Source organism: Staurois parvus, unplaced genomic scaffold (genome assembly GCF_062004578.1).
Source record: "Staurois parvus isolate SC_StPar_1 unplaced genomic scaffold, SC_StPar_1.0 ptg000362l, whole genome shotgun sequence".
Classification (NCBI taxonomy): Eukaryota; Metazoa; Chordata; class Amphibia; order Anura; family Ranidae; genus Staurois; species Staurois parvus.
This window is the reverse complement of record NW_028318158.1, coordinates 6,380,893-6,399,000: the sequence shown is the minus strand read 5'-3', so window position 1 is coordinate 6,399,000 and position 18,108 is coordinate 6,380,893. Positions and strand designations below refer to the sequence as shown.

At 40.3% G+C, this 18,108-nt stretch overlaps 1 protein-coding gene across 1 annotated transcript in view; it reads left to right on the top strand.

Moving 5' to 3' along the window:
- LOC149456384 (zinc transporter ZIP9-like) overlaps window positions 1-15,327 on the top strand; it is a 56,722-nt gene extending 41,395 nt beyond the window's left edge. Inside the window, exons 4-7 of the mRNA XM_089685058.1 lie at window positions 2,865-2,933; window positions 12,213-12,298; window positions 13,375-13,509; window positions 14,662-15,327. Coding sequence (XP_089541184.1) covers window positions 2,865-2,933; window positions 12,213-12,298; window positions 13,375-13,509; window positions 14,662-14,901 — 530 coding nt within the window. The 3' untranslated portion in view covers window positions 14,902-15,327. The remainder of the gene's footprint in view (window positions 1-2,864; window positions 2,934-12,212; window positions 12,299-13,374; window positions 13,510-14,661) is intronic.
- Window positions 15,328-18,108: the final 2,781 nt, after the last annotated feature.

The window sequence follows — 18,108 nt, the reverse complement described above, 5'->3', positions numbered from 1 at the left end:
CAGTGCCACCTATCAGTGTCCATCAGTGCAGCCTATCAGTGCCCATCAGTGCAGCCTCATTAGCGCACATCAGTGAAGGCGAAAAATCCCTTATTTACAAAATTGTATAACAAAAACTAAGAAAAAACATTTTTTTTCAGTGGTTTTTGGTTTGTTTAAGAAAATTAAACCCAGAGGTGATTAAATTCCACCAAAATAAAGCTATATTTGTCACAAAAAAATGATAAAAATTTCATATGGGTACAGTGTTGTATGACCGCGCAATAGTCATTCAAAGTGAGACAGCGCTGAAAGCTGGAAATTGGCCTGGGCAGGAAGGGGGTATAAGTGCCCTGTAGGCTAGTGGTTAATATAAAGCATGTCTGAAAAAGGACAGGCAGCAGGTATGCTGTCAGTAAGCTAATAGGGACCAGAACTGTGGACAGACATCAGGGAAGAGGGGGCATCACTGCAGGGCATTCGTTTTTAGCATTAAAGTTCCGACTAGCCCCTCTGTCCTTAGTAGCTCCCCAGTCTTTTTCAGCATCTCAGATCTTGAAGCATCTGTATAAATTCTAAGCCCCCAACTCCTCCAACTGCCACAGTAAGCAAGTGCAGAAGGAGGTGGAGTAGTAGTCAGTAAAAAAAAAAAAAAGAACCCCAGTTGCAGTATCAATAATAATGACCATCATTCTGTTTTATGTTACGACATAATTGTTAGTACTCTCGCACACAGTTATTCTATTCCTTGATTAAAACGTCTTTAAACTTGTGTTGTGTTTTTTAATTTTTTTTAAAAACCACAAACATTTATCTTGTCAGTTTTTTTAGTTGAGGAGATACTCTGGGATTTTTACAGCCTAAGGAAGTCCTACAGGGTTATTTCAGTGATGGCTGGGATGACCAGAAGCTCTGGGCACAATAAGTCTACACTAGTAAGACAGTTAAACACGTTCTCCTTACTACACAGCCTTCAAAAGAGATCTGTGACTAGAGACTATGATTCTGAAGTCTCCTGAACATCTGACATCAGCTTATTAGAAATGTCACAGTGGTACAGGAACAGCATCAATAGCAACCTCTGCTGTCCTTTAAGTGTTAATTCACCTTTACAGAAAAAAATGCAGCGCTTCCAGGATGGGCCAGAGGAGGGGCAGACTGACCATTTGGAAACTCGGGCACTGCCCGAGGGCCCGGAGTCAGTAGGGAGCCCCATGAGATGCCCCTGGTACCTTTTTCATAGGCTTTTTTGAGTTAGGGCAAGGACACAGGAGCCCCATGATCCCCCTATTGCCCGGAGGCCCCATTAGTTGTCAGTCCGCCCCTGGGCCAGAGCAATGCTGATTGGTCAGTGCCTGCGCAGTGAATCACTCTGGTCCATCCCAGCAGCACTGCAGAGAGAGGAGGGAAGAAGAGCTGGGGTTTTAAATCCATGGACCACTGGACTGACTACATGGGCACTGACAGTCTAGCATTCCTGAAAGTAAGTACAGCAGGGATGGGCAGGCTGTATTTGTTGGTTCACTTTTTTCATTTTTTTTCTCTGTAAAGGTGAAAAACATTTTAATGATAGATACAGTACAGAATATGTGTTCTCTTCATATGCACACAGATATTCTCTGGTGTCCTCCGGAAGATTTACCCCCTTCATGACCAGGCAATTTTTTCCGATACAGCATTACGTTTCTTTAACTGACAATTGCGCAGTCATGCAACACTGTACCCAAAGAAAATTTGTCTTTTTTTTTTCCTACACATAGAGCTTTTTTTGGTGGTATTTGATCACCACTGCCTTTTTTTTATTTTTGTGTGCCTATAAACAAAAAATGGCCAACAATTTTGAAAAAAACCCAATATTTTCTTTTCTGCTATAAAACATATCCAATAAAAAAAAAATCAAATTTCTTCATTAATTTAGCCCAATGTGTATTCGGCTACAAAAATTCCAATACGCGTACATTGATTGGTTTGCGCAAAAGTTATAGCGTCTACAAGCTATGGTGTGTGTGTGTGTGTATATGTACATATGTGTGTGTATGTACATATGTATGTGTGTGTATATGTACATATGTGTGTGTATGTACATATGTATGTGTGTGTATATATGTACGTGTGTGTGTGTGTGTGTGTATATATATATATATATATATATATATATATATATATATATATATAATTTTTTTTTTTTTAATATTAGTAATGGCGGTGATCAGCGACTTACAGCAGGACTGCAATATTGCAGCGGACTATCGGACACCAACTGACACTTTGTAGGAACCAGTGACACTAATACAGTGACCAGTGCGAAAAAAATGTACTGGCACTGTACTAATAGCACTGGGTAGGAAGGGATTAAACATCTAGGGCAATCAAAGGGTTGTGTGCCTGGCTAGTGTTTTAGTGTAAACTGTGTGCTGCTTTTACTAAGGGAAGTGGTGGATCTTATTCCCTGCTTTGAAGGGATGCAAGATCCATCACTTCCTCCCTGTCTAAACGGAACACTGCCTTGTTTACATAGGCAGCGCTCCATTCATTGTCGCTGCCCAACAATCGGTGGGTGCCTGTGGACGTCCATTGCCGATTACAGATTGGTGTCTGCTGTGAGCCAAAGCAGCCCGCCAGCGATGCACGTGCACACTCCCTAGGCGAAAGTGAAGAATCACATTTATTTATGTGATTTTGCACAGGAGGATCATCCTGTAGCCATATATCTGCTATAGGGCGGTCCTCGAGTGGTTATATTGCTTCATCAGCCCCCTAATATGTCCCTTTCCACCTCCGGGCCCATTAGCAGGCATGTGGGCTGATATGGCTATTGTTATATGACTGATCTAGCCTGAAACTTTATTATATATTGATAACAATAATCTTTGCTTTGCTTTCAGACCCCAGGACAGGAATGTCTGCAGGAACAAACATCACAGCCACTCTGGGTCTAGTCATCCATGCTGCAGGTAAATGTCACTTTGTATTGGTAGACTGGAGAGAGAAAAGACTATGTGCACACACCAGGGACCTCCATGTGTTGCAAGGTATAGGCTGCTCACAAACAATACACAATGTGGAACCAAAGGGACCATCAAAACTATTTTTGGATTCAGTGATGGGTTAGAACCTCTATTGCGTTTTTGCTTTTGCCTCTGAGGTCTTGTTGGGGAAATTTCCTCTCACTTACTGGCCTGGGGACAACAATGGCGATCAGGCATACTAACTGGTGACAGTACATAAAATAAATAAAAATTTTGTATTCAAATTTTTAAACATTTTTTTTTTTTTGTGGTTGGGTGATCAGGGATTTTTTTTTACACTTTATTTGCTACTACGGATGATGATCACTGTGCCAGCAATGTTTTGCATTGTCATGAATGGGTTATATTCATAACAGCTGTTATTACTATTGGGTGCTGTGATTGGTCCACAGCTATTACATGGTACGGGGTGCTGCGATTAGCCCAGGTACCATGTGATAGCTGTGGACCAGTCATAGCATCACTATAGGAAGCACAGCTGTTATAAATTACATTAATTTATAACAGCTTTGTTGATATTGTGATCATGTGATTGCATTGTGATCACATGATCCCTCGGCCAATCAAAGTGGTGCTCCAGTGCCTATGTTTGCTAAGCAATGTACAGGTACATCACAGAATATGTACTGTAGGTAGTTGGCAACTGGTTATGCTGCTAGCCTTCGTAAATAGGAGGTATATTATATTGACTTGTTTAAAACTTTCTTTTTACACTTTTTCAGTTGATTCCAGGTACCTGGCCTAGGCCATAATGATGTCATATATCCCAGGATTCTTCATGGGCATTTTTTTCTTTCATGTGGAGGGGGGGTGGGGAAGGGGTTTTTCAGCTAAGTACACCGCCGTGCCTGCATTCCTGAGCTAAGGGCAGATGGATTCCAGCAAGGAAACATTACATAATTCATCTTCCTGTACTCAAAATGGCTGTGACTAGACATGCTAGGGGGGTGTTTTTCAAAGTGATTTCTCAGCAAAAAAAAAAGCATGGAGATATGGATGAATGGGTGCATTTGCTTTGAATATTAAAAATGCAAAAATTGCATTTTTAGGTTGTGGTGCTCAGATACAGTTAGGTTCCATTTTAATATATTGGGGATACCCTGAACTTTTTTTTGTTTCCCTTTTTAGATGATTATTTTTGATATCTATATATATAGATGCATCATTTTACGGGAAAAATATCTACCTGCCCAAATTTATTCTGCTGTTCGTGCTGTCTTGTTGCAGATTTTTTCTCACTTCCTGCCTGCTGACAACACTGACTCCAGGACAGGAAGTGAAGAGAACTCTCTGGCAATGCCACAGATATCACTTTCTTTTGGTAGAGGAAAGCTAGAACCCCCTTTTCTTTTATTTCTGTCTGTACCCCCATTGTAGATATTCCTTCATTCCCTGCCCAGGGCAAGAAGTGGGAGTAAACCTACCCAGTAAGACTTCAGACAGCAATAAAAACCCAACAGAGAATGTAACCCATCACCACTGCATCCAAAACATAAGATTAGATAAATACTTTGTCATTGCAAAACACTGAAATTACATTGTAGAAAAAACTCCTAACATTTATAAACCTAAAAGCAACCATCAAACACGCATATAAACATGCGCTCCTATAAATTAGATGGAGTGATTTTCATTCCTGCAATCAAGGATTGCATGTATTCCTCCATCAACACTGTCTGTGGGAAATGCCTCCCATTGAGCCATTTTGTTCTCCTAGCGGGGGGTGCGGAGCCGTCCCTGCGAGGAGAACACAGTGATTACTGCTAGCGGCTACGTTAGCCGCTAACCATCACATGTAAAATTCGACAGGCTGGTTGTACCCAAGTTAATCGACTAATCAACTTGGGTACATTCAGCCTGCCCATACATGGTTCGAATCTTGGCCAGTTCCTGCTGAATTGGCCGAGATTCGAACCATCTATAAACGGCCTTAAGAAAATATTTTTATTGGAGTTACCCTGTAAGGTAAATGGAGTTAACACTTCTTTACTAAAACCACATTGCCCTTGTTGGATTTTACTTGTTATCTGGATTTGATTTTTTAAAATAACTTATTGTCATAGGGGACATGCTGCTTGCTCCTGATAATAATCTTCAGGGTCTAGTAATCTAATGAGCAGCTGCTAATTAAGCCAATCATTTCCACCAATGTACTGACTGAGCACAGATCAATAGCTTTTTCTGGTTAAGAGGTTTTACCTGGAAAATATAACTAGCCCATCCATCCAGCATCCAGCCCGGGGACAGCTTAGCCTGTGCTAATAGTGCCGTATCTGAGCTTGATCTCAATGAATGTTTTTTGAAAACAGATTAATTCTGTAGTGAAAGCAGTCTCTGTTATCCCTGAGCCGGATCTGGTGTTTTATTACGCTCAGACGTGTCCTGATACACAGATTTGTAATGCTTATCTCCGCCCGCTGGCAGTAAGGAATCGAGGAGTAATTGTGTTGGGAGAATTGTGCGCAGTGTTCTGCTGTCTGTCTGGAATACTAACAATAAATACTCTGCACCAAGCAAGTCACATAGGGGCAGTTAGAACTAAACGCTCCATTTGTACATTTGTGTTTTGGTTGTCATTTGCAGTTGGGCGGCTTCCAGCTGAAAAACATACATCAAGGGAATGTATAGGGGTTTTGTACATCTTATTTTTCTTAACCCCTTCCTACCACCTTCCCAACGGCCCTCTAAGTAAAGGAGGCATTTCATGGACTACCTGATCATGTGATCACTGTGTTTTGGCTCTCACAGCGATCACATGATTGGAACCCCATCCTACTGGCTCCTCAACATCACTCTGTGACCGAGAGCTTTCAAGGATTGAGGGTGCCCCAGCACAAAAAGCAACATATAAACAGTATATGGAAGAAATAATACCCACTTCAATGATGCCACATGTATACATACAGCCAGCAGAAAGGGGATAAAGTATAACTTTAAAAAAAAAATAGATTTGAATGGAATGGTGAGGGGATAGAACCACTGTCAGGTTTTTATTATTGTCTGTGTTTCCCTAAGGCAGGGGTGTTAAACTAGCGGACCTCCAGCTGTTGCCAAACTACAAGTCCCATGAGGCATTGCAAGGCTTACAGTTACAAGCATGACTCCCAAAGGCAGAGTCATGGTGGGACTTGTAGTTTAGCAACAGCTGGAGGGCTGCCAGTTTGACACCTCTGCCCTAAGGGAAATTCACTCCCTTTAAAGCAGTACTTTAATTGTTATCAAAATGGTTATGGGTAACGTTCTTTGACAAAAGAACATACATTCCACATTAATAATTATGCTACCAAAATTAGTGTGTGCTGTAAATTACCTCCAGCATTGCTCCTGTTTCTTCTTGCTTGGAGGCTGCCATTTTGTTGAAGGCCAGAGCAGTCATTTCCTAATTGGAAAATCTCCCCCTCTCCTTGATCTCAAAAAATAAGGGGTTGATTTGCTGAAGGCAAATAGACTGTGCTGTTGCTGTAGAGCTTAGTAAATGAGGTGAAGTTTCCCTTTGAAGAGAACACCCAATCACATGTAAGGAAAATAAAAAGAGCAGCATTTTTGCTTGCAGAGCTCACCTTCATTTACTAAGTTCTGGAGCAACTGCACTTGCAAAGTGCACAGTCTATTTGCCTTTAGCAAATCAACCCCTATAAGTCACTTTCTGTAATTCAAATGTGTGCATTTCCAGCCTTGATTGTATGTCTTTGCTCAGCTAGAGAGGAAGGGTGACAGAAGCTTTACAAGGCTGACGTTCATAGTGCTGCAAGCAGAAAGGAGAGAATATCAGCGAGATGAGATAAACACTATCCTTGTAAATTTAACATTTTTGTGTCTTACATGGCTATACCTGCAGAAGGGGCCAGCCTAAAGTGATCTATCAGGGATGTCATTTTTTTAATTAAAATTCCACTTCAGATGTGCTTGTGCATATGTGACCCAGAATGAAAGTGAATATAAATCCAACATTTTGAGTCACCACTAGAACAGAAACAGGGAAAATTGTAACATGGGTATACTTGTTCCTGTAACAACTGTCTGAGAGAGATTTTCCTCAAATTGAAAAGATATCCTCTCACTTCCTGTGGAGTCTATGGGACAGGAAGCTAGGGGAATTCCCCATAATGACACAGGTTTTTTTTTGTTTTGTTTTTTTAATTTTTCCACCTAACAGCAGTTTTAGCTCTCCCCTGTTCTATCAGGAAGTGTTGCTGTTCAGAAATAATGTTCATGTTGAAGGCTAAAAAAAGGAAATTGTGTTTGTTTATTTGTTTTTGTTTTTTACATTTAGTTTGTCAGGTAGATGTAAAATATTGCATTTTTATATTTTGTATTTTTTTTTTTTGGAGCTACTAGTATAAGTTCTGGCTCCTTTTCACTTTACCTCCTTATCTGAAAAAAGTCTCAGTAGCTCAAGCTGGAATTTAAACACAGAAGTAAATGAATCGGAGCAGTGACTCCTCCCACTCCAGAGCAGTGACTCCTCCCACTCTATATCCATACAGCTGCTTCTAAGTTTGCAGTAGATGGGGTGTCTAAAAATAAACAGCCTCTGCTGTCTTCTCTCTTTATAGAGGTAATAGGCTTCCAGAAATCCTGTGCACTGTGTATTAAATCTTAACTACAGGTTGGGCAAAGATAAAAATGGGTTGGTTAGAATGGATGAAGCAGTTTGCTGAGTAGGAGAAAAGTGACTATGATAACAAATGGCTATAACATACGATAGGCTTTACTGAACAGGTGTGTTGTCGGGGAGTGCTTTAAGCATTTATAAACAACAGGCATCCCCGGTGGAGTGAGGGAAGAGCGCTGCAGAGTAAAGGTGCAGAACAAAAGAAGTCTTGGACATGAAGGTAAGGGGTGGTTACAAGGATGAATGACAGATCACTTTTGGATGATATAAGGGGACAAGAGAAAAGTTGGTTCAATACTAATGAGAGCCTTCTGATAGAGCCAAGAATTTAAAATATATGTCTAGGCAAGATTAAAATAAAACATGTTCCGTGCATCTCTGCAGTACACGTTTTCCCATGTTTTAACATTTAAAAATGTTACCAGTACATAAAATCCTTGTTGATCTGCCAGATGTCCAGAGAGCTCCTAAATCCTTTACTGACAAGACTGCTGCATCAAAATTCCAGTCAATGTTGTCAGCCCTGCTTGGTATACAGGACTCCTGTCCCTGATGTTGTGGAAATAAGGAGAGAGAGTGTTCTGTAGTCCAGCATAAGAAAACTGGGCACAGCTGATAATACTAAGAAAAAACACAGTGCAGCGCTAAAAAGTTGAAACAAGAAATAACTTGAGTGATATAAAAAAGTCCCGTGGTAACTAGAAATACCAGTAATACATAAAAACATATGTCCAAGGTATAAATGTCGCAAGCAATGATAAAGTGACAGTGTCCGGTGATAACAAATCCAAATCAGTAATGGTAGCAGATGTATCATCTATCTTATCCCAGTGTGAGAAAATGGTGATCCAGTGAAGAGCAACAATAATGGTAAGAATGCGCACTCACCGGAAGCGCAATCTTAATGCGCATTGATCAGATATAGAGGTCTCCTTTAGGTACAGCCTGGTGTAGAATCTCCTTCTCTGTATAGAGGTTGTCACTCAGAGTGTTCTGGTCAATGGCTTCCTTCCCTAGATCCGGACAGGTCGCCTGGTGTCCTGCGATGCCACAGGGGCCGTACTGCGTGGTATAGAGACGGGAGGTGTCGGGGGCGCGCCTGGGACTCCTCACCACAACAACAACAATCGCCACCTCCACCGAGTGCACTCCACCCACTCACGGTGGAGTGCACTTGGTGGAGGTGGCGATTGTTGTTATTTATTGTTTCAACTTTTTAGCGCTGCACTGTTTTTTCTCATTATCTCTGGAAAGGTTTGTGGTTCCTTTTTGTGTGAGATTCCAGTGCAACAGAGGCAGAATTGTCAACTCGCTACAGGAGAGCTCACTAGATTTCTGGCAGATCAGTAGAAAGTTTTTTCTACTTACATTTTTCTAGAGGTCAAACATGGGAAATGTGCTTGTATTTTTTTTATTTACCCAAACATATACTTTAACATAATCCTTGAAGAAAGTAGGACCAATGCAAAGGTTTGCAACTGTTTCAAGAATCCAACTGCTTTGTTTTATTTTTAATTTCCACTTAATGAAATATTAAAGTTCGGGCACTAAATTTCCCTCAGGTGTGAGTGTTCTTTATCCAGTATTCCTCACCACTGAAGCATTCAATTTTCTCCCCAAGAACGGAGATCATCTAATGTTTTATTATATATATACAGAGTAACAGACAAAAGAACAGTAGGCTGCTTGGCTCCCATAGAGTATTAATGGCAGACTGCAGGTTTATTTCTAGAGCTAAGCTGGGCCCTTGAGAAGTAATTATTCTGGAATTAAAAAATTACTATCCAGGAACACCTGACACCTGTCAGGCCTACAGCACAATTATATGATTGGGGATGGTACGGTGAAAACACAGTACTGCATGAAGAGCACGTTAAAGATGAATACTGGGCAAAATCATTTTGATTTAGATATATTCCTGAGTAGTCACAAATGTTTTAAATTCTGTTAGTGTGCACCAAATGCCTTTGCAGACCCAGATATTACCTTGTAAATGTGGAGAACATAACCTGTCCAGACAGCAGAGCTGTGAGAAGGACCCAGAAGATTTCACCCACTGTTGGTTACCTGCATAAAACTACAGGAGGGGAGGATAAAAGACCAGTCACCCTGCACAAGGAGAGAGACTAGCAGTGACCGGTCTTTATTACAGGAAGCTCCTGCACAAAGGCAATGTTTCACACAGGATTACTGAATGTAATGTAAATGTGTATAAGTACCGGCACCCAGAGGAAAAGTGTATTAGAGAAGCTTCAGCCAGATTTAAAAAATATTAAAAGTCAGCTAATAAACTGTAGCTGCAGACTTTTAATAAACACACACTCATCTGTCCAGTGATCCAGTGCCATCCTCACCCAGGACGGTTCTTCACTGGTCTTTGGGGCCCTGGCATGTTAACTGTGGGAAGCGGGCTGTGATTCCTTGCAGCTTCACAGCCGGCTTCCCACTACGCATGTGCAAGCCATGCTGTGCTTTATGACTGGTCCTTTAGGATTGTGGGCCTGTGACGTGTCACAGAAGGCTGTGGGAAAAGGAGGGGGGGGCGGGGGACATCCACTTGGATCTTCTAGGTGATCCAAGTGGGGGAGGGTCCCTGTCAATAACAGGTACATGCTCCTCCCAAGGAGTGTTTGGGGGGGGGGGGGGGAGCGGAACTTTCCTTTTTTGGTGAAGTTCTGCTTTAACCCCCACACGTGGAAAGGATTCTTCGCAGTAGAGCTGTAAGAAGTGGAATGGTCCTCCCGTGGTAGCCAGTTCCAGCCAGCTCTGTAGGTTGCTGCAAGAAAGGGCTGATTTTGTATTTCTAAAATCAAAAAATGTAAACGCTTACTAAGACTTTTTAGAAATAACATATTGTTCAAGGGAGTGGCCAGTTGCCTTTGGGAACCCTGTTGGAACAAATTTAATCCTGAGTTATAAAAGATTATTTTGTGTTTTCTATGTATAAGCTTTGGGTTTAGGTTCCTGAGTATGAGTATTTTTTTATTAGTTTAACTATTGGTTACATTTAGTAGATACCGATCCTGCTGACAGGTTAAGGGCCTTCTACGGCCCTGTACAGCTCTCCTAGAGTAACTGCCCGTCTCCTGGAATCTCCTCCATGCTCTTGAGACTATGCTGGGAGACACAACAAACCTTCTGGCAATGGTACATATTGATGTGCCATCCTGGAGGAGTTGGACTGTCTGTGCAACCTCTGTAGGGTCCAGGTATCCCCTCATGCTACCAGTAGTGACACTGACCCTAGCCAAATGCAAAACTAGAGGAAAAACAGTCAGAAAACATGAGTAGGGAAAAAATGTCAGTGGCCTCCACCTGTTTAAAAAAATTCCTGTTTTGGGGGTCGTCTCATTGTTGCCCATCTAGTGCACCTGTTAATTTTATTAACACCAAAGCAGCTGAAACTGATTAACAACCCCCTCTGCTACTTAACTGACTCACTATCCCAGGAGTTTAATGACTTGATGCTGTACTCTGATTAAAAAGTGTTCCTTTAACTTTCCCGAGAAGTGCGTGTGTGTGTATGTGTATATATATGTGTGTGTGTGTGTGTGTGTGTGTGTGTGTATGTGTGTGTATATATGTATGTGTGTGTGTGTGTATATATATATATATATATATATATATATATATATATATATATATCTATCTATCAATATTATGCTCCCTCCAAAAAAAAAACCCAAGTGCAGGAAAATACTGTAGATCCTGCCAGAAACCCAGTGAGCTCTGCAGTGAGCTGACAACAGATTGCTGCATTACATTTCCAAGCTGCATTAGCCCTGTCCAGTTACCCTCTGCTGGGCTACCAAACACCTCCTATAGTATAGAGAAGGGGATGTTTTTTGTAGTCAAACATAGAGAGAATTTTGGACAGGATTGTGAATAGTCACACAATCCTACAATTTATTGTTGAAAGATTCTCAACTCCTTTAGTAAATCAATGCAACTGTATTGTCAGCTCAGTACAGGAAGTTGGCAGCTCATTGGGTTTCTGTTAGTTCAGCAGGTATTGTCTATATAATGTGTTTGTTTGTTTGTTTGTTTGTTTTTTTGTTTTTTGGTGTAAGCAGGGATTATATATATATTTACGTTGGAATTGTTACCTATACCTTAAGTGCTAGCTGCTGCTATATATTTGTATTTAGCGCTCGCCTGCATTCTTTGATTATATCTATATATTAGGGATTTTACCTTCTTTTACCAAAACAATATTGTTATGTATTGTGTTTATGTGCACTAACATGACCCTTAGTGTATTTTTTTATGAAAATTTTCACTTTATAAACTGTTGTGTTAATATTGTGTGACATGAAAATTGGAACTGCCAACATTTTATTCTCAGGATCTCTGCTTTTACAAAATATATACTGTTTGGGGGTTTTAATTAATGTTCAGGCCTAAAATGAATTTTAAAATTATCTTTCCGGGTTATCAAATGTAACATAATTTCTATCCGATCTTCACATACAGTCAGTGAAAATGCATCTCCAACCAATCGACTGCCAGAGTCTTGTAAGAACACAGAAATGTGGTCAGGGAAAATCTGACCAGCTTTAAACTAACTGTTTTGCCTCTGTTCTCTACAGCTGATGGAGTTGCCCTTGGAGCCGCGGTTGCATCTTCTCAGGTCTCTGTACAAGTCATTGTTTTCTTTGCGGTCATCCTGCATAAGGTGAGAGAGGTTTAAAGAATACCTACGTATTTTCTTTTCCTAACACACAAAGGCAAATCGGGGGATTTTGCAAGCATAACCATTCAGCTTGTTCCTTCATCTTGCTGTCTGAAATCAACAAATGTTTGTTTAAGTCCTCTTTTGTTTCCTGGTCTCTGACAAAGCTGTTGGAGATTTCCTCCAATATCAACAAAGCATCCCTGGTATCCATCTAGATATTTGAGCTCACAGCCCTCTGTCTCCTGCAAAAAGCAAGAACATCTAAAGAGGTTTCAGGGATACTTTACCACTTCCAATAAGAGAAGTGAAGGATGCCTGCCTCTCAGGATTTTCTTCTTATTTAACTTTTGGGTTGTGAGCAATTCGATTTTCTGGGGAGTTACTGGACTACATTCACATGAGCATTCCTAAAATCAATATTAATCGAGTGCCCAGTCATGAGAAGAACAGATTATTTGCTTTTTGTCTTGGCACCACTTTGCATGTATTCTTTTAAAGATTCTTCCTCTTGTATAATTCTCTTGCTTTCAATCATCTCATGAAACAAAGTGCAAGCTGACCTTCAAATGATTTATTTGAGGCAGCTGACAGTCTCTCTCTGATTATTAATACAGCATTTGTATCACACCATTAATCTAGCGCCTTTGCATACTGTGTGTTCACAAGAGTCTCTGTGCTCGAGGAGCTTAAAATCTAAGGTCTTTATCTCACATACACACACACATACGAAAACCAATTTTGGACAGTAGTCAATTATCCTTCCAAGTTCTCTTTGGAACGTGGAAGGAAGCCCATGCAAGCACAGGGAAGACATGTAAAAACCCCAAGCAAATAGTGTCCTGACCGGGGTTCAAACCCAGATACCCAATGCTGCAAGGTAGAAGGACTACATTTCCAAAGAATGGAAAGGGGGGCATAACTGAAACCTTCAACTACATTAAGGGTGTGAATAAGGTTCAGGTTCAAGATCTAGAAAACGAGGACATGACCTCAAACTATCAGGTGGAAAATTCTAAACTAATATTAAAAAGCCAAAATGTGAGAATTTATATTGAGCACTTTTTTGTTCTTCTTAGGCCCCAGCAGCGTTTGGTCTGGTCTCGTTCCTCATGCATGCAGGATTAGAGAAGAAACAAATTCAGAAGCACCTACTGGCATTTTCAGTTGCTGCACCTCTACTTGCCATTACAACGTACATAATTCTGACAATGGTAAGCTGATCACAAACACAAATATATAATATATTTCTAAAATAATTTATATAAAATATACTACAACACAAAAACATACACTTATTATTATTATTATATACAATATCTCAATGTAAACAAGGTGAGAGTGTGGGTGTGATCTATTCTGAGGTGAGATTATTATACATGTAAAGTAATTGTATATATGTTTTTTTAAATAACAAACATGTCATACTTACCAGCTCTGTGCAATGTGCACAGTGCTGGATCAAGATCAGGCAGTATAGAGGGGGTTAAGAGGCATCATGTGCACAGGTGTTTTGTTTTTTTTACCCTAATGCAGAGAATGCATTAAGGTAAAAAAAACTACCTTTTTACCACCACTGCAACTAATATTATTTTGAATTTTACAATGCTTGAAGTGGAGGGGCAAGCGTTTGGTGGAACAGATTTTGTTCTGGCATGTCTTTTAATGGTTCTATAGGTTGACATAGATAATTAAGTGAACAAATTTTGAAATGCTCAAGGTGAAAATAAAAAGCATTAATGTATTTAGTATTTGGTTTTCACAGCCCCACTTATCAGAATCCATGATCATACCATCCTCGGGCACAACTATCACCCAGCAGGGCTATAAATATGAATGCTATGCTTAGCTGAATGCTTACAAAAACCTATCAATGTGCCCAGACAGGACAATAGTAATTGGTTTCATTGCAGACACCTGCTGATGCTCATCTTCACTGCACTCCCTGCTGCAGTGTTCATTGGAGCAAGAGGCCTAACCTTGTGTAAGCTCCTGCTCAAATCATAGTGTTGCAACTGACAATGGACCTTTGTACTGCATCCTGGGATATTACATGCTCCCCCAGTCTCAGAGACACTGGGTACACAACATTGGGGGAGTGCTGTGCAGGTGGATACAAGTGGGTGTGGGGAGATTCATACAAGAGGACCTGTCACTTTTAAGTGAATGAAATAATGAGGGAAAAAATAGCTCTAGCAGATACAAAAAGTGCTGCTTACTTTATGGGGCAAGAAAAAAGAAACTGATCAGAGTTGTGAATATGATTCGTTGTCTCAGACAAGGATTAACCGATGGGGTTACAGGAATTCCCATAGTCCAATCAAAAACTGTTGACTTTAGTTTGATTTCTCTCTCTTGTTCTTCAGTCAGGGGGAAGCTCACAGCACCGACTCAGCGCCACAGGACATGGCATGCTCTTTTCAGCTGGAACTTTCCTCTATGTTGCTACTGTTCACGTCCTACCAGAGATCAGTGGTCGAGGACACAATCAACACAATGGGGCATCCGAATACAGACATCAAGGATTGGGACTGTTAGAGAGCCTGACACTGGTGGTGGGAGCCTTCCTCCCAGTCCTGCTATCATTAGGACTTCATGATGGCTGAACAAGGACTGAGCGCACCCTGCCAACGGTCAGGATTATTCTACTGGCAACAGTATGAGGAAATAATGCCAAACACAAGGTGAATTCTCTGGGACGATAGAAGATATAAATAGGACTTTTTTTTTTATATAGAACAGGAACTTTAAAATGACCAGATAAATCTGCTCTCTATTTTCCAAATTGTTGTATTAACGTCTAACGTGCACAAAATCTAATAAATTATTGTGACTAGTAAAAGTAGCCTTAAAGAGATTCCATTCTCCTGAGCCTTGCTCAGGGGTTTGCGTCAGGCGGTGCTGTCCAGTTTTGCTGGCAGTCACTTTTGTATTTGGCCGACAGCTGTGTTTGTGTTCATTCATAAAGGGAATCTGTAACGCTTTTACAATGTTTGTTTTTTAATTTATAAACTATATATTTAAATACTTTATTTATTTAGCTCTTTGTGTTTCTTTGGAGAGATTTCCTGTCCTGATCATGTGACGAGAAGTGAGGAGAATCTCCTCAATGGCGACAGATCATTAAAACCTGAGGTTCTTCCCCATTCAATTATATTAAATATTTTAATCATAGATGTACATTTAGCCATATGTTCTCATTGTATGTGCAGGCTTTTAAAGAACAACTTCAAGTTTTGGGAACATGTTACACGTTCCACCTTTTTTTTTTTTTTTCCAGTGACAGCGAGTCAGGGATCTACCCCCCCAACCATTCCTGCTACTTAACTGACCAGATCAATATCCCAGGAGGTTAACTGACTTGATGCTATACTCTGATACTCTGATTAAAAAGTGTTACTTTAATTTTTTGGAGCAGTGTATATCAATGAAAGCATTTATTTCTGTTCAGTTAGGCAGACATTTATTGATCCTGCCAGAAATTCAGAGCTGTCCTGTTCTCACTTCTTGTGTTGTCTCACAGATAATACATTGTAAATAGCCCTCTCAATCCTTGTTATGAGACTGCATAATGATTAGCATTGTGGAGATGATATTGGGGGTGGATCTTTGAAGCTTGATAAGAGAAAACTTGGCAGGGCTGACACCACTCAGTCCACAAAAATGTTGTGTTTTGTCAGCTCACTACAGCTCTTGGCAGCCGTGTCCTTTTCTGGCAGATCAACAGATATTAATGTGTACTTGCAAGGTCTTTGAAAGGATAAAGGGGGAGATGTGTATATATTGCACAGATGTACTGCTTTTGGGTTTTTCTTTTTTTTTTTTTTTTTTTTTGCCCTGACATATGCTTTATTTGCCGTAGAAAAAAGTCAGGTCACTGGCCTTGCCATTCTGGGCAGTGGAGCTGTGTAAACAGAACAAAAAAAAGGACAGAGCGTGTTGTCCTTGTCAAGTATGTCATACTTTATTATAAACTTCTTATAAAAAGGTACTCGACAGTGAAGCAATCAATCGCTTGTAAAATCCGGTTCAGTGGAATTTTCATAGTTTACTTTGTATGAGGATGCTGACTGCTGCCAGTGGTACCAGACATTTTCTGATCAATTCAGGCACAGATGGCAATAAAACTGACTTTTTTTTTTTTTTATAAACCTCAAGCCTGCTCTATCCAAAAGGAAATAAAACATTTTGGCTTCAGTTTGGCTTTCAGTACAGCCCTCGCCAAAAGTTTTGAGAATTACACAAATATCCATTTTCACAAAGTCTGCTTCTTTAGTGTTTTTAGATCTTTTTGTCAGATGTTACTGTGGTATACTGAAGTATAATTACAAGCATATCATAAGTGTCAAAGGCTTTTATTGACAATTACATTAAGTTTATGTAAAGAGTCAATATTTGCAGTGTTGTCTTTTTTCAAGACCTCTGCAGTTTTCCCTGGCATTTTGTTAGTCAACTTCTGGGCAACATCCTAACTAATGGCAGCCCATTCTTGCATAATCAATGCTTGGAGTTTGTCTCAGAATTTGTGGGGGGGGGTTTTGTGTTCACCCGCCTCTTGAGGATTGACTACAAATTCTGAATGGAATTAAGGTCTGGGAAGTTTCCCGGCCATGGATCCAACATTTCAGTGTTTTGTTCCTCGAGCCACTTAGTTATCACTTTTAAATCAGAAAAAACCACAGCGCCCAGGACCAATCTATTGACAAACAGTTATAAGTGAAATGCTGCTGTGCATAGGTATATAAACCAAAACAAATATTCCAATATAAACCAGCGCAAAACACAATTAATAAATAAATATAAAATAATTTTCAAAGTCCAGTGATGAAAATAAGTGACCACAATACCGTGACACAAAAATCTAAAAAAATATATATATAAAAGTCCAGTGATCTAAAAAAACTTTCTTAATAAATATAATAAACTTCAGTGCTTCAAATAATTCTTCCACCATCCACCAGTGCCAAAAACCAACATAAACCGCACTCACCAGATATCGGTGAGTAAAACACCTTTCAGGATTATTTAGGGCTCCTGGACCCCCTTTGAGGACTCCTCTATTTTCCACCTCAAACCTATGGGTGATTCTTCAATAGTCTCCTCGCCACACCACCAAGTTCCAACAGGGAGAAAAAAAACTAATAGTGTGATACTGTTATGCCCCTTTTATAATTAATTCATGCCAAACCACTCACATTTCAAAGGATAAAAACCAGCATTTATTTAAGGACATCATACGAATTTTCGAGTAACAAATACGAATTTCACAGCTCCTAGGAACTCACAGCCTTGTATACAGCAGGATGACAGCCTCCATAACAAACAAACTTTCTTACGAACTTTCTTTGCTCGTCAAAAAAATGACCGCCTGGAACACATCCCTCGGTGTGCGTTCCACTCACCGGAAATGACTTAGAACGTTCGGGGATCCGACCGGAAATACGTCAACGCGTTTCGCCCCACCCACAGGGCGTTCTCAAGACTATCACTTTTGCCTTATGGCAAGGTGCTCCATCATGCTGGAAATGGCATTGTTCATCACCAAACTGTTCTTGGATGGTTGGGGGAAGTTGCTCTAGGAGGATGCTTTTGTACCATTCTTTATTCATGACTGTGTTCTTAGGCAAAATTGTAAGAGAGCCCACTCCCTTGGCTGAGAAGCAACCCCACACATGAATGGTTTCAGGATGCTTTACTATTGGCATAACACAGAACTGGTGGTAGCACTCACCTTTTCTTCTTCAGACAAGGTTTTTACCGGATGCCCCAAACAATTGGAAAGGGATTCATCAGAGAAAAGGACTTTACCCCAG